Genomic DNA, 18160 nt, shown 5'->3' on the forward strand with positions numbered 1-18160 from the left:
AGGACCAGATGTCCTCACAGGCGAATTCTATCAAACATTTAGAGAAGAGCTAACACCTATCCTTCCAAAATATAGCAGAGGAAGGAACACTCCCAAACTCATTTTGCAAGGCCACCATCACCCTGATACCAAAACAAGACAAAGATGTCACCGAAAAAGAAAACTACAGGCCAACATTTCTGATGAACATAGATGCAAAAATCCTCAACAAAATACGAGCAAACAGAAACCAACAGCACCTTAAACGGATCATACACCACGATCAAGTGGGGTTTATCCCAGGAATGCAAGGATTTTTCAATATGTGCAAATCATTCAATGTGATACACCATATTAACAAATTGAAGGAGAAAAACCGTATGATCATCTCAGTAGATGCAGAAAAAGCTTTTTTTTTTTTTTTTTAGAAAAAGCTTTTGACAAAATTCAACTTCCATTTATGAAAAATCCTCTCCAGAAATCAGGCATAGAGGGAACCTACCTCAACATAATAAAGGCCATACATGACAAACCCACAGCCAACATCATTCTCAATGATGAAAAACTGAAAGCATTTCCTCTAAGATCAGGATGAAGATAAGGTTGTCCACTCTCACCACTATATTATTCAACGTAGTTTTGGAAGTTTTAGCCACAAGAATCAGAGAAGAAAAAGAAATAAAAGGAATCCAAATCCGAAAAGAAGAAGTAAAACTGCCACAGTTTGCAGATGACATGATACTATACATAGAGAATCCTAAAGATGCTACCAGAAAACTACTAGAGCTAATCAGTGAATTTGGTAGAGTAGCAGGATACAAAATTAACGCACAGAAATCTCTTACATTCCTAAACACTAATGATGAAAAATCTGAAAGAGAAATTAAGGAAACACTCCCATTTACCACTGCAACAAAAAGAATAAAATACCTAGAAATAAACCTATCTAAGGAGACAAAAGACCTGTATGCAGAAAACTATAAGACACTGATGAAAGAAATTAAAGATGATACAAACAGATGGAGAGATATACCATATTCTTGGATTGGAAGAATCAACATTGTGAAAATGACTATACTACCCAAAGCAATCTACAGATTCAATGCAAACCCTATCAAATACCACTGGCATTTTTCATAGAACTAGAACAAAAAATTTCACAATTTGTATGGAAACACAAAAGAACCCGAATAGCCAAAGCAATATTGAGAAAGAAAAATGGAGCCAGAGGAATCAGGCTTCCTGACTTCAGACTATACTACAAAGCTACAGTAATCAAGACAATATGGTACTGGCACAAAAACAGAAAGATAGATCAATGGAACAGGATAGAAAGCCCAGAGATAAATCCATGCACATATGGTCACCTTATCTTTGATAAAGGAGGCAAGAATACACCATGGAGAAAAGACAGCCTCTTCAATAAGTGGTGCTGGGAAAACTGGACAGCTACATGTAAAAGAATGAAATTAGAACACTTCCTACCACCATACACAAAAATAAACTCAACATGGATTAAAGACCTAAATGTAAGGCCAGACACTATAAAACTCTTAGAGGAAAACATAGGCAGAACACTCTATGACATAAATCACAGCAAGATCCTTTTTTGACCCACCTCCTAGAGAAATGGAAAGAAAAAAAAAATGAACAAATGGGATCTAATGAAACTTCAAAGCTTTTGCATAGCAAAGGAAACCATAAAAAAGACAAAAAGAGAACCCTCAGAATGGGAGAAAATATTTGCAAATGAAGCAACTGACAAAGGATTAATCTCCAAAATACACAAGCAGCTCATGCAGCTCAACATCAAAAAAACAAACAACCCAATCCAACAATGGGCAGAAGACCTAAATAGACATTTCTCCAAAGAACATATACAGATTGCCAACAAACACATGGCAACATGCTCAACATCACTAATCATTAGAGAAATACAAATCAAAACTACAATGAGGTATCACCTCACACCAGTCAGAATGGCCATCATCAAAAAATCTATAAGCAATAAATGCTGGAGAGGGTGTGGAGAAAAGGGAACCCTCTTGCACTGTTGGTGGGAATGTAAATTAATACAGCCACTATGGAGAACAGTATGGAGGTTCCTTAAAAAACTACAAATAGAACTACCATATGACCCAGCAATCCCATTACTGGGCATATACCCTGAGAAAACCATAATTCAAAAAGAGTCATGTACCACAATGTTCAACGCAGCACTATTTACAGTAGCCAGGACATGGAGGCAACCTAAGTGTCCATCGACAGATGAATGGATAAAGAAGATGTTGCACATTTATACAATGGAATATTATTCCGCCATAAAAAGAAAGGAAACTGAGTTATTTGTAGTGAGGTGGATGGACCTAGAGTCTGTCATACAGAGTGAAGTAAGTCAGACAGAGAAAAACAAATACTGTATGCTAAACATATTTATTGAATCTAAAAAAAAAAAAAGGTTCTCATGAACCTAGGGGCAGGACAGGAATAAAGACACAGACGTATAGAATGGACTTGTGGACACGTGGGGGGGGAAGGGTAAACTGGGACAAAGTGAGAGAGTGGCATGGACATATATACACTACCAAATGTAAAATAGATAGCTAGTGGGAAGCAGCTGTATAGCATAGGGAAATCAGCTTGGTGCTTTGCGAGCACCTAGAGGGGTGGGATAAGGAGGGTGAGAGGGGGACGCAAGAGGAAGGGGATATGGGGATATACGTATGCATATAGCTGATTCACTTTGTTATACAGCTGAAACTAACACAACATTGTAAAGCAATTATACTCCAATAAAGATGTTAAAAAATATATACAGTATCACTACCTCCTCATTCCTGTTACCCCATTCTCGTTTACCCCCCCTTTTTTCCATTCTTTTCACACCTGTTCCCTATAGGTAACCAGTCTCCTTAGTTTCTGATTTATCTTTTCTGTATTTCTTTTACACATATGGGCAAAAGCAGTATGTTTTCTTATATTCCTTTCTTTCTTAGGCCAGCATTGTATAGATAAATCTTTTGTGGTTTGCATTTTTCTTTTAGCAGTATGTCTTGGCAACCACTTTATATCATTTCACAGAGTTCTTCCTCATTTTTTAAAATAGCTGCTGAGTATGCCATTGTATTATATACCATAAATGTATGAACACTTAGGTTGTTTCCAATATTTTGCAATTACAAACAGTACTGCAATGAATAACCTGTGCATGTGTATTTTTCCATTGTTGGAGGTGTATATTCAAGTGAATAGCACAGATCTTTCTTCCCCTCCAATCCTTCTTTCCTCCAGGGAACCAAGAGCTGTGATGTTTTCTTTCTTAGCTATACGTTTGAAGTCTGTAATCTCTGACAATAAGCACAGATTGTGGTCAAGTGTACACTTTCTGAGAAAGACTTCACTCCCTGTCTCAGCCAATAATTTGGGTTGCACCCCCAGCCTTGTACTGCAGTAGTGGTTTTCAACCTTGTCTGAACATTAGAATCACCTAGCTTTTAAAATACCATGCCTAGGAATGCTCTAGGTAGATTCTGCAATTAATGCAGGATCTCGAGGTGTGGGACCCAGGCACCTATATTATTTTGAAGCGCCCCAGAAAGTCCAACGTATGGCTAAAGTTGAGAACCACTGGTTATATCCTTGAAATGTTACAATAATCTCCTGGCCATGCTGCCTGTCACCATACTGCCTGTGATTTGAGCCAGCTGCAGGAGTGTATCCTAGCTGATTAGGAGGAGCTCCACTCAGAGAATTCCTCATTTTTACCTGGAGAAGAGGTAAATACCTGCTGGCCTAATTTCAGGAGGATCTGTAAAAGTCTTTAATGAAACAGAAGTTCAGCCTAGCTAAAAAAAGTTCTTTCTCACATAGAATCTGAATGACAGGTACAAGTTGCTTCAGGGCGAGAAGGAAGAATATTAAATTTCCCTTTCTCCCCTTCAACACACAAATATGGGTACCTTCCTTTGTAGTTGATAGTATTAATAAGACTTTGTAGGGAATTCCCTGGTGGTCCAGTGGTTGGGACTTCACACTTCCACTGCAGGGTGCATGGGTTCGATCCCTGGATGGGGAACTAGGATCCTGCATGTCGCAGCCAAAAAAAAAGACTTTGTAAAGCAAAAGTCGACCAATAGCACTGTTTATCATCAAATCAAAGATGCCACAAGTTATAAGACACATGATTATCTTATCTTAGTGATTCTTAGCACTAACAAACCCACTGCTAAATATGAGATATAATCAAATGTAAGATATATCCCTATTTCAGAGATTTTTAAATGTGGAAAAGTGTACATATTAGAATTGATGAAATACAGTAGATCTTTAGCCTAGACTCCATGCTTGTAGGATCACTTCAATTTCTCACAGGCTCCTTAAACTCAACTTGTCCCAGTGGGGTACTCTTTATCTACATTGCCAAAGCTATTACTTTTCCTGCATTCTCTACTTGGGCAAATGGAACCACCAAACTAGAAACATGGAAGTCACACCAGCCTCCTGACCTTCTACTTTCCACATGCAAAAGGTCTTTCCCATTCAGTCAGTTCTGTCTGGTACCTCTCTTGAATGCATTACCTAGGTCTTCCTCATCTCTACAAGATTACTGTAGTAATCTCCACCCCTCTAATCAAGCCCTGCTCCACATTGTCCTTGTTTTCTTTCTTTAAGCATCAATCTGATCATATTATTCCTTGCTTAAAAATCAAACAAGGGGGCTTCCCTGGTGGCGCAGTGGTTGCGAGTCCGCCTGCCGATGCAGGGGACACGGGTTCGTGCCCCCGTCCGGGAAGATCCCACATGCTGCGGAGCGGCTGGGCCCATGAGCCATGGCCGCTGAGCCTGTGCGTCCAGAGCCTGTGCTCCGCAATGGGAGAGGCCACAAGAGTGAGAGGCCTGCGTACCGCAAAAAAAAAAAAAAAAAAATCAAACAAGATGAATACTCCATCCAAAAAATAGACAGAGGATATGAACCGGTCACCTCACAGAAGAGAAAAATACACACTTATACATGTGAAAAGCTGATCATCCTTATTAGGAAATAAATGTAACAATGACATTTTTTCACCCACCCAGTTGGCACCGTTTGAGAGAACTGATAATAATGAATGATTACCAAGGTGTGCAGAAATACTCCTACATACCATTGTTGGTAGTACAACATTTGAGATGCATTTTGGCCACGTTTTGGATATGTGAAGGAATGCAAACTGCCTGTTAAAAACCAAAATTCAGCCAAGTAAGTTTGAAGATCTAATTGGCATTATTAAACTAGATGGGCAGCATCCCATCTAGTAAACAGAAGGGCACTCTGAGGGATGTACAAAATGGAAGCTTTTTATAGGAAGAAGGGTAGGGTAAGGGAGTTATTAGCAAAAGAAAAGAAAGGATTATTTTTAGGTCAAGAGACCTTCTTTCTGGGAGGAAGGGAATGGCAAGGGTTTTATCATGCAGATTACCCCTTCTGGGGGGTGTTGGGTGGTAAGCAGAGGTGGAAGAGGGCCCAGGAGACAGATTACCTCGTTGGTGCTGAAAATACCAGACTAGCCAATAAAGACTACATTTCTGGTGAAGGTTTGAAACTGCATTTAGATCAGGTGTTAGATCTAGATCTGGTATCACGGGCTTTAGCACAAGTGACGCCGTTTTGGGCCTGTGGTTTTCTCTTTAACATGTCTAATTTCTCTGAGCCTCAATTACTGCACTTGGTCAAATGGGGCCAGTAGCTACCCTAATGTTGTCAAGGAAGTGAGATAATTTTTTTCTTTTTTTTATAAATTTATTTATTTATCTTTGGCTGCATTGGGTCTTTGTTGCTGCGCGTGGGCTTTCTCTAGTTGCAGCGAGCAGGGGCTACTCTTCCTTGAGGTGCACGGGCTTCTCATTGCGGTGGCTTCTCTTGTTGCGGAGCACGGGCTCTAGGTGTGTGGGCTTCAGTAGTTGTGGCACGCAGGCTCAGTAGTTGTGGCATGCAGGTTCAGTAGCTCTGCGGCACGTGGGATCTTCCCGGACCAGGGCTTGAACCCGTGTCCCCTGCATTGGCAGGCAGACTGTTAACCACTGTACCACCAGGGAAGTCTGGAAGTGAGATAATTTAGGGGAAAGTAGTAATAGCTCACATTTACTGGGCACTTGCTGTTCTAAGTATTTCATATGTGTTTACTCATTTAACCTTCACAATAACCCTGTAAGCACTACCCCCATTTTACATATAAGAAAACTGAGACACAGAGGATAAAATACTGCCCAAGGGGTGAAGTTAGTACTAAGAAAGGAGCTGGGATTACTGGCTACATAAGAGGCCACATAATCTACATAAGAGGATCTAGCTCCAGTCCTATGTTTTTTGCAGCCAACCTACGCCCATCTTTCCTTTTTGTCATAGCCCACAGCGTCCATAGTCAAAACCTGTTTATACAGAATTTGCCCATTCGCTAGTTACATCAACTGGCCTCTAGTAGCTTTGGGTATCTCATCACAGTTCTGTCTGATTGAGTTCCAGGGAACTCAGCCACCTCCCATTCCAATTCACTTCCAGGGTCCTGGTCAATGCTGGGTACACGGTAAATCCTTAAATTCTATCGGACGTTTCTGTGGGATCGATGGCATACCTTTACAAATGTGAAATAATTCTCACGAGACTGAGACAGATACACGATAACTAGGCTACATACAGGGCGAGTACCGCCTTGTCGCGTACAGCTGCGCTCCACACTCGAGCTCTGGGGCCAACCGTTCCTGCCGTGCTACTTCGGGCGCTCGGCCGGAACCCTTCCGGCGGCATCTGAGGCAGCCCGCCGGGACAACGCCGCTGAACGCACAACACGGGAAGGATTAGTAGTCTAACTATGTGCCTAAACTCTCTCGCTCACTTACATGATCCGAGAGAAAACAGCCCCAAATTCTTGCACTTTTAAAAAAAACCTGAGTGACGATAGCATTTTTATCCATTAAAAAATATCACAGTCAAGTGATTCCGAGAGAGTTTTTTTCTTCTTTTTGGTTAGGCATATACATGGACAGCCCACTTGAAAGAACAAGGAAGGCGAGGGAAGAAAGCGGAAGCCGTGGGGTCTTCTAAACCAGAAAGTCTCCGGAGCTTGTGCCAGGCTCTTTGCGGCGTCTCCCAGTTAGACGCAGGTTTTGGAAGCGGTTGGGAGAGGAGGTGTCGTTGCTGGAGCTGAGACCAGAAGGCCAGAGTCCTCAGGGATGAACCTCGAGTTACTGGGTGAGGAGGACTATGGCTGCTTCTTAGAGAACCTTTTGGTCCTGGAAAGGAGGGAACCCAGGCGGAGGGGACTCAGGCTGCCACATTAGGGACACAGTTCTAGATGCATCTTTTTGGGCGCCTTGCTATGGAGCAGCAGCAGGGAGAGGAAGCCTAGCTTCTGCCTGAGCGGAATGCATTGCTTTTCCCGAGGCTACTTTGCAGTTCAATTGTGAAGCGTTAGGGACATAGTTTGTGACTTAGTTTCGGTTACAAGGATCACAGGTGCTGAAGTAGCCCAGAGCAGGCAGGACCAGAGTTACTGGGGGAAGGAATCTGAGGAAGTGAGGCTTGAGGTAAAGCTTTCAACACTTGTCAGGGTTTTGGGTGAAGCATGGAGTTTTGAAGAAACATGGGGTGCCTAAGGAGGGGAACGTGTTTATCTTCTAGTACAAGTCCCTCATTGAATAAATTAAAAAAGGCTCAGAGGGTACTGACTTGAAGGCACTAAGCAAGTAAATGGTATAGTTGGCATAGAGGTGGCACTGGAATCCAGTTACCTTGACTTTCTATTTAAGGTCTTTATCAGGGACGGTGTGTAAAACACTGAGGGGTGAACTACAAAGCAGTTTCCTTTTGTCACCCTCTCTGGTTCATTTCTTCCTTACCCTTTACCCAAGTTGTCTATAAACTGTCGTTTTCATTAGGTAATATTTAGCATCGTAGCCTAAGGATGTCTGAGGTTTTCAAGAACTAAGCGACTTGCTATTTTCAGTGGTTGTGTTTCTCTTTAAAAAAGTTAAATTCAGAAGATATACTGGCAGTCTTAAAGACTGTAAAGCTATTTAAGGAATGGTCTTTGCTTTTAAGGAGCTTTTTGTTAAGTGTGGAGAATAAGGTGTTTATGTAAATAGCTATACTATATCGCAGAATATAGGTCACCCTTTTTTAAAAATTTTACTTTTTATACAGTAAGTTCTTATTAGCTATCTGTTTTATACATATTAGTGTATATATGGCCAGCCTTAAAGAGTCTTTACTAAGGGCTAAGAACATTTGGAAGAGGGAGTGAATATCTTTGGGGCAGGGGAAGAAAGGTAATCAAGAAAGAACAAAAACAAACAACCAAAAAACCAAACCTGTGGAGGATTTGGAGTTTTGAGTGGATATTTAAGATTGGTAAAATATTGACAGACTGAAGTATGAAGATATTGGAAGGAGTGTTTATTAGGAATACGTTTGAGCTAAGACATCAGTGAGATGAGTCCTAAAGGTATTTTCCGGCTTGGCCAGGTTGTGGGTACTGTGAATAAGGAGAAGGCCAAGAGATGGGATTGGTACCATCTACTCCTTGGAGGCTTTTGAATACCCAGCTGAAAAACTGTGCTTTTTAAGGAAAGTAGGGCAGATCCATTGAAGGGTTTTGACCTGGTAAGTAACTCAATCAGAGCTGTGATTTTTTTAAAAAAAGATTTATCTGACAACAGTGTGTAGTTGAGTCTGCCAATTTGGAGGGCTAGAGTAGATGAGGGATAAAGAAGGTCTGCACTAGAAAATGGAAAGAAAAGACATTGAGAAGGTAGAGTTGACAGTTTGAAAATTGACTGCATATCATGGTGGTAGTGGCACTGGTGGTGGTGCTGGTGGTGAGGAAGAGAGTGAAGTGAAAAATGATGGGAACTGTGATGGCGCTATTCATAAACATTTAAGGACATTTGGAAAAGACAGTTAGCATTGGGTATGTTGAGTGTGGGCCTCTGGTTCAGGAGATGGGTTTGGATTTATGAGAGAGATTTGTAACCTTCCTACAGGTGGGCTAGACAAAACCTTGTGAGGAGATGATAAGACCCAGGGAGAAAGTGGGAGGGGAAAAAAGAAAACTGCTGAGGACAGAATCTTGGACAATCATCTATATTTAGGGAATAAGAGGAGGAATAAATGATAATATATCAACTAACAGTTACATAGTACTAACTATGAGCTAGACCTATTTTCAAGTGCTTTTCATATATTTATTCATGTAGAGGTAGAAGAGAATGCAGGTTGGTGTGGAGTCTTCCATAGAAGCAGTTGTAGAGCAGTTGAGGCTAAGAGCTGAGAAAGGGCTACTCTACTTAGTTCTTGGGCAACTTGGGGCTCCTTAGCAACTTGAACAGAAGCTGGGTTACAATGATTTTAGGAAGATGAGTGAGATGGACTGGAGGCAAAGGGTTGATGTTTATTTTTAAAAACTTAACTATGGAGGAAAGGTGATAGATAGGCTCATACCTTGAAAGAAAGAGCAGATGGGAAAGATTTTTCTTGTATGATACAGAAGATTCATGTGGGTAGAACTTAGGAAGGAATATTTAGCATTGGAAGGTTAGACAATTTAAAAGAAGAATGGCTGGATTCAAAAGATATAAATCTCTATGGGAATGACTTGAGTTTTACAGCAAGAAAATTAATTATTACAGATATAAAGGAGAAAGGAACAGAAGTAATGTGATTGTGGGAGCATACCAAACCTTATCTGGCCAGATAAAGGAAAGGAATGATAATGTATTCTTAATGTGGACACTCAAATGCTTTTACCTCTGCAGCCACTTCTGAGCCCTTGCTGTGTATTAGGCAGTAGGCATTGGAGGTAAAAGTTAAATAAGAGTTTTTCAAACTTACTTTTACTACAGCTCATCGTAAGAAATGTATTTTCTATCACAGTCCATTATATATACATACACATATAACTGTTTCTGAAAATGATACTAATTGTTGTTATGCTCAGTGTCCTCTGATATCTTCTGATCTATTAAAAAACTTTTATGGTATGGCTCACTGAATGATTTATCCATTGTGGTGGATTGGCTCCTAATGTTTGATAAACACTGAAATGAGATACAGCTTTTGCCCTGGATAAATACATAAAACTAGGAGGATAGGGGCATAAACAAATAACTATGAAATGGAACCACAATAAATAGCGGGAACCCCATTATGGGAATCCAGCTGAAAGAGCAATTAATTATGCCTTGTTGGGGTTGGCGGTGGAATTTGGGGATGACTTGATAGAGGAAGTGCCATTTAACGCAGACAGTAAACATGGAGGAGGATTTTTCCAGAGGGACAAATGGAGAAGGTAATTACCAGTGCAGAGAACAGTAGGGGCGAACGTTCTGAGGCATGAACATGTGATATATATTCTGGAAATGGTTAGCAGTTTACAGCTGGTGCTTAGGGTGGATTATGCAAGGTTCTGTCCCAGGTGCTAATGCGGAGTTAGTCAAAGATAAAATGGAAAATACTGGTTGGGGCCAGATTATTGCTTTTTAAAATTATACTTAGGAGTTCAGCATATTGTTTAACAAGGGAGATTTTTGAGCAGGTAAGTGACATGATGAGATTTGGGGCTTAGAAAGTTGGCTGTAGCAGCTTAAGGATTGATGAGGGAGGCCAGACTGGAGCCAAGGAAATATAGTAATTATGGTAGCGATGGCATCAGATTGGGGTGTGGTAAGATCAGTTATTTAGCCACCTGCAAGTTGCATTTCTCTAAAAAGAAATGCTGCGGATTGTGTCATCACCTGTTAGATTGAGGAAGTGGAATGGAAACTGCTACTCTGGACCTAACTGTTACGGTAGGGAGGACTTGGTTGGCAAGTGGAAAATACTTCCACTGGGAGAAAAGGACCACGAAATTTTAGAGTTCATGGTAACCGAGTTTTTAAGGAGGTGGATGTCCAGCAATTTAGGGAACAAATTATTCCAAGACCTAGAAAGCTAAAAGGCAGTTTGGAGGAAGGGTCCTAACTGGGAAAAAAGGAGGAGGCACCTGAGGGAACTGGTGTGCTTGCGCCGAAAGCAGTCTAAACTCAGGTTCCAAAGAGGCATGTACAAAAGAAGGGCACGTTGCTGAAGGTGAATATATGAGGGTGGCACTAGCTTTTAAGAATAGTGTCAGGAAAGCTAATGTGACTGAAGGCAAAGATTGTAAAAATGAGGCAACTAGAAAGGGTTTTTAGCATTATGTGGAGTGCTAAGAGCAAAGATGTTTCCTGCTTGGTTGGGCTGGATGGTGTAATACCAAAGTTATTCATTCAACACTCAACAAATACCTTTCATGCGCCTACTCTGGGCTTTTATAGTTTATAGGCAAAAGGGAAGTGGAATACTTCTTTTGTTTTGAATTTTATTTTATAATTTTTTTTATACAGCAGGTTCTTATTAGTTGTCCGTTTTCTACATATTAGTGTATACATGTCAATCCCATAGTTGTCCATTTTATACATATTAGTGTATACATGTCAATCCCAATCTCCCAATTGATCACACCACCACCCCGCCCCCACCCCCCACCCCCCATCCCCGCCGCTTTCCCCGCTTGGTGTCCATACATTTGTTCTCTACATCTGTGTCTCTATTTCTGCCCTGCAAACCGGTTCATCTGTACCATTTTTCTAGGTTCCACATATATGCGTTAATATTTGTTCTTCTCTTTCTGACTTACTTCACTCTGAATGACAGTCTCTAGGTCCATTCACGTCTCTACAAATGACCCAATTTCATTCCTTTTTATGGCTGAGTAATATTCCATTGTATATATGTACCACATCTTCTTTATCCATTTGTCTGTTGATGGGCATTTAGGTTGCTTCCATGAGGAATGCTTAACTTCTTATTTTTCTTTTGCCTTCTCTGGGGAAAAGGATTTTTGTTTGTTTGTTTGGTTTTGAACAAATAAAGTGATCATTGGTTATTGCCAAGAAGAGTTCTCAATAGGTAGAGATTTTAGATGGGTCACTTAGCTCACTTCTCTTGGTCGAATTATATTCCTTGGCCTTGAAGGAACTTGGCATGTGAAATAATGTTGGTGATCTTTGAGAGTTGGGGAGAGGAAAGAAGACATGCTGAAAAAAAGAAGATGGGCAGAATTTTGACTATTTTCAATAAAGGGCAGATGTGTTTTGCAAATCATAGACTAGTAACCTTGAGGTCAAATTTGGGCAAGATTATAGAGGCTTTTTAGTGCAGTTATAGTTAAGAGTAGGGTTTCTTGGTCAGGTTCCAGTTTTGCCACTTTTTAACTGTCAGTTTGGGGATAACCTTTAATCCTAACTTTCTTTATCTATGAAATGGAGTATGATAATACTCAATAGTGAATTGAGAGGAGCAAATGAGACAGTATGTAGAAGACCTTAGTACGGAGTCTGACACATAAGCATTCAGTAAGCCGTAGCTGCTAATGATAAATGCAGGCTTGAGCACTTCAAAGAAATGATAAGCCAGCATGAGTTTAAGTCTAGAAAACTCATTAAAGTTAAAGTTCTTTAAATTCATGCTTTTCAAATTAACATGTACAGTACATATCGCAACAGTGGACACAGTACAAATATGCATACAGAAAAAGTTGCCTTTTTCCTCCTTTCCAAATGGTAACTGTCTGGAATTTATCCTTTTATACCTTTTCCTTGCTCATATGAGTATAATTAAATACAGTTTGTAAGGGCTTTGTTTTTTACAGAAATAGAACTTTTTATACACATTTTTTGCAACTTGCTTTCTTCACTTAATTTTACGAGATACTATTCCTACACATTAGGAGATAATAGAACTAAGGATTTTTAATGCGTTCGTGTAGATACACACTCACGATATCAAATTTTAACTTAACTGTAAATGCTTTTTTATATTTTTTGGCTGTGCCGTGCAGCTTGTGGGATCTTAGTTCTCTGATCAGGGACTGAACCTGTGCCCTCTGCATGGAAGCATGGAGTCTTAACCGCTGGACTGCCAGGGAATTCCCTATAAATGCTTTTTTTTAAAACGTGTTCTTTTTTTCCCTTGCCTCCTCCATTCTGTGTTGATAATCCTGTGTAACTCCTTCCATATTTTTCTCTATGCCTATATGTGTGTGTGTGTATATACATAATATTAACAAAAAAATGAGATATACACTTTGTGTCTTGCTTTTTTTCACTTAAGTAACACCAATAAAAATTCTGAAGAGAATTAGTGTAATTTATCCATATTTGAATACCACAATTTTTTCATCCATTACACTAATAATGGGTATTTACCTTGTTTCCAATGCGGGGCGGGGCGGGGGGGGGGGTGTCTTTTTTTTTTTTTCTTTTTTTTTTTTGCCACCAAGAACAATAGTTTAAATACCCTTGTTCTTACGTCCCATTGTTGTGTTTATATCTATGGAGATTAGGTTTCCAATTGTAGGATTACTGAGATGAGGACTATGTATATTTTTGCTTTTAATAGATGCTGTCAGATTCCTTTTCCAAACGGCTATAACAGTTCCCATTTTTATAGGCAATATCCCTTTCCCTCCCAGCAGGTGTTCTCTCTCTAAATTTTCCTGTCTGATGGATGAAAATGGCATCTCATTTGATTTACATTTCTCTGAATTTGATGTTTTCCTTTGTTTAGAGGCCATCTCATTTTGTTCTTCTGTGACTTGTTTATTCACATTCTTTATCTTTTCTTTTTGATCATTTTTCCTTATTGGTGTATAGGCTTGCTTTATAGTGTAGATGTCAACTCCTGTCCGTCATCTGCATTGCCAATTTTTTCTAAATCTTTTGACTGTTTATGGGGACTTGTGCCATGCAAAATGTTTCAGTTTTTATATAATCAAATGTATTTCTCTTTTCTTTCGGTTTTCCTAACTTGGTTAAGGTCTTCCCCACCCTAGATTATACATGGGATCTCCTAGGTTTTCTAAGATTTTTGATTTTAAAAAATCATTAATTTACCTGAAATTTATTTTTATATGTGGTATGAGAGAGGAACTGGAGCTGTTTTTTCTTTCAGATGGATAGTCAGTTGTCCATCCCTATATATTAAATAAATTCCCACTAAATTTAAATGTTATCTTTATCATATATCAGCAACCTTACAGTACATGTAGATTTTTTTTTTAACATTTGTCTTTAATCCATCTGGAACTGCATAAAATTTACTAGTTTTTGGAGAAAGCCATTAAGCTTTCCCACCCCAGAATGTAGTTTGTCTTTTCACTTATTCATATTTTACGGCCTTAACTAAGATTTTATAGTTTTCTTCTTCATACATGGCATGTCTTTCTTATTACATTTTTTCCTTAAATATTTATGTTTGTAGCCATTGTGCGTGGAATTTTCCCCTTCATTTTCATTTCTGGATATTAATTGCTAACCTAAAGAAAAGCTGTTAATGTTTGAATGTTTTTCTTGTATCAAACCACCTTGCCTTATTTTCTTATTAATTTGGGTGGTTTTTAAAATTAGAATTTCTGTGTTTTCTAGGTATTCAGTGTTATCAGCAAAAGAAATAGTTTTATCTCTTATAGTCAATGTTTAAACCAGTTATTTCATTTTCTTATTCCATTGGCTGGAACCTCCAAGAGGAATATTAACTAATAATGGTGATATATCCCTTTCTAGTTGCTGATGCTAATTGGAATGGTTTTAATATTTCACCTTTTAGAATGATAATTATTGTGTTTTTGGTTAATAGTTTTTATCATTTATTGTAGTCTTCTGTTAGATGTGGCTGTTATTAGAATGAGCTATTGAGTTTTAGCAAATTTTTTTTTCAGCATCTACTCATAGGATTGTATGGCTCTTAAACATTCTTGTCCAAGGATATATTGAATACATTAGAGTGCATTGTGCTATTGTTTGTTCCTTTGGAATGAGTTTGGAGTAGGCCTGGTTTTTTTTTTTTTCCCCTTGCTATTCCATTATGCCTTCTTACATGGTAGAATAATAAACTCCAGATTTTTTGTGTTTAGAATTCGGTTATACTTATATACACTGAATCTAGAGGTGAAATACCCTGTACTGTTTGTGTTCTTTTTTTTTTTTTTTTTTTTGCGGTACGCGGGCCTCTCACTGCTGTGGCCTCTCCCGTTTCGGAGCACAGGCTCCAGACGTGCAGGCTTAGCGGCCATGGCTTACGGGCCCAGCCAATCCGCTGCATGTGGGATCTTCCCGGACCGGGGCATTGACAGGCGGACTCTCAATCACTTTGCCACCAGGGGAGCCCTGTTTTTTGGGGTTTTTTAAAAAGAATCAATTTAATTTTACTTATTTTTTGTTGCATTGGGTCTTGGTTGCTGCACGCGGGCTTTCTCTAGTTGTGGAGAGCAGGGGCTACTCTTTGTTGCAGTGCATGGGCTTCTCATTGCTGTGGCTTCTCTTGTTGCAGAGCACAGGCTCCAGGTGTGCAGGCTTCAGTAGTTGTGGCACGCGGGCTCAGTAGTTGTGGCTTGTGAGCTCTTGAGCACAGGCTCAGTAGTTGTGGCACACAGGCATAGTTGCTCCACAGCATGTGGGATCTTCCTGGACCAGGGATCTAACCCATGTCCCCTGCCTTGGCAGGCAGATTCTTAACCACTGTGCCACTAGGGAAGTCCCACTGTTTATGTTCTTAAGTGAAAGAGACTCTTGTTTTCTTTTTGTATCATCTTATCAGGTTTTGGTATCAGCTATGTTGGCTTTATAAAACACAAATACATATTTTTATCTGCTCAGAAATAGCTTGAATAACATAGTAATTACCTGCACCTTGAGATTTAGGAGAAATTGCTCATAAAACCATATGGGCCTGCTGTCCGTTTTTTTATAATTAAACATTTTTTAAAAATTTTAATGGTAGATCTTTAACAACCTCTCAATGTGTTTTTTCCTCATTGACCCAGTCAAGGACTTTTCTTCTGTGATCAGTTTTGGAAATGTGTCATTCATGTTTTGAATTATCAAGTGTACTGTGAAGTTAAATCCGACCAGGGTTTATTTCTCTTTGGCAGCTACGTTTGGGCATCTTTTTTACCCCCTTTGATGGTCTTTAGAACCAAGCCTAAGAATCTAATTGTAACAAAATGTTAAATGTTAGATGGTGGGAGGATAGAGAATATAAAAGTGGCCTTGAGCATCTAGGGGCAGTGGCCTTGTGCTACCATAACCCTCCTTGACAGCATTCTTACTCAGGTTCTTCAACCAAAGTGGCCCAGGCGAGCTTAGTCTTTTTTATACACACTTTTTCTTTGTGTTCCTTTAAACTCCTTGTTATAATCCTGTTAACTAGGATGACCCTCCAAAAGAGGGGGAAAAAAAACACAACACCTAAAACATAAAACAAAAATACAAAATCAGGGGTAATCTGTGTTGAAGGGTAATCATACATTAAAATGGTCCCAGGATTCTGGATTCTCTCAGAATCTTTTTGTTGTTGTTGGTTTTTTGGCCACACTGCGCAGCATGCCGGATCTCAGTTCCCTGAACAGGGATCGAAACTGTGCCCTCTTCAGTGGAAGCTCGGAGTCGTAACCACTGGACTTCCAGGGAGTTCCTCTCAGAATTTTAATATGGCTTTCCCATCTCTGAACACAGCAAGTCATACTCTACTCCTTCCTGAGTACTTCATATTTTTAGGTTGTGGCTTTTTGTTTTGTTTTTAATTTTTCAATGAATACTCCTTTTTTCTCTTGATCATGTGAATATAGATCTATATTATTGCTTTGGAAATACATATATTTTGTTAATACATATTATAATACATATATTACATATAATATGTGTAGTATTTTGTTTAAAGAACAAACCTTAAATATGTTAATGTTTGTGTAAGCATATAAAAATATATGGAAGCTTTTACCTTAGTAAGTGGGTTGCAGGGAGGAAACTATCATTTTTTAATTACACATATCTGTATTACCTACATGTATGACTTTAGTAATTTTAAAAAGGTTCTTTCAGAATAACCTGTCTTAATCTGGTTTCAGCTTTTCATTTCATTCTTGTCTTTAGTATTTGAATGCAATCAGACACTGAAGTCTGGTGCACATTAGAGAAACCAAAATAATTGCCTTTTTTGGGGGGGCAATTATTCATCTTTATTTTCATCTTTCTTTTCGTTTTCTTAACTTTAGGGCCTGTATTCTGATTAGTTTTAATGTTTTCACTGTTTTGATTTCTGTTAATTTTTATAAAGGACAAAATGTAATAAAACTGGTTTTCAGACTTTTTTTATGTTAGTTTCAGATGTATGACATAGTGATTCAATATTTTTGTAGATTATACTCCATTTAAAGTTAGTATAAAGTATTGGCTATATTCCCCATGCTGTACAGTATATCCTTATAGCTTATTTATTTTATACATAGTAGTTTGTACCTCTTAATCCTCTATCCCTATATTGCCCCTCCCCCTCCCCTTTCTCCACTGGTAACCATGAGTTCTCTATATCTGTGAACCTATTTCAGTTTTGTTACATTCTTTCATTTGTTTTATTTTTTAGATTCCACATGTAAGTGGTGACATATAATATTTGTCTTTCTCTGACTTATTTCGCTAAGTATAATACCCTCCAGATTGATCCATGTTGTTACAAATGGCAAAATTTTATTTTTTTTTATGGCTGAGAAATATTTTATTATCTATATAAATATTCATAGCTATATAAATATTCATATATATACACATACTCTATATCTTCTTTACCCATTCATCTGTTGATGGACACTTAGGTTGCTTCCATATCCTGGCTCTTGTAAATAATGCTGCTGTGGACGTTAAGGTGCATGTATCTGTTTGAGTTAGTATTTTCATTTTCTTCGAATATATACTTAGGAGTGGAATTGCTGGATCATATGGTAAAAAACTAAAAATGGTAAACTTATTTTTTAGATGAAATCTTATTTGGATGTCCTAAATGTATAACAGCTTCCTTGGATCTGTAGTTCTCAGAGTATAGTTTAAATATCATGATAATAAAATGTTTAGGTAATAACATAAATAAATACTGATAAAGATGTTGCTACTGCATTAAACTTCTAAACATTAAACTTCTGACAAGCAGGCAGTATCGTACTATAGCTCAAAATGTTTATCACTAATGTATAAACGCCAAATTTAATATAGGAAAAGTATTCAGGGATGTCGGTACCAAAATGTTATTTGCTTAAGAAATTAATACAGAAAATTGTGTGTTTAACCAACTACCAGA

General features: G+C 38.7%; 1 protein-coding gene across 1 annotated transcript in view; it reads left to right on the top strand.

Moving 5' to 3' along the window:
* The first annotated feature begins 7167 nt into the window (after positions 1-7167).
* The window catches only part of RBBP5 (RB binding protein 5, histone lysine methyltransferase complex subunit), a 34478-nt gene continuing 23485 nt past the window's right edge, over positions 7168-18160 (top strand). Inside the window, exon 1 of the mRNA XM_065880671.1 lies at positions 7168-7207. Coding sequence (XP_065736743.1) covers positions 7189-7207 — 19 coding nt within the window. The 5' untranslated portion in view covers positions 7168-7188. The remainder of the gene's footprint in view (positions 7208-18160) is intronic.

Source organism: Phocoena phocoena, chromosome 1 (genome assembly GCF_963924675.1).
Source record: "Phocoena phocoena chromosome 1, mPhoPho1.1, whole genome shotgun sequence".
Lineage (NCBI taxonomy): Eukaryota > Metazoa > Chordata > Mammalia > Artiodactyla > Phocoenidae > Phocoena > Phocoena phocoena.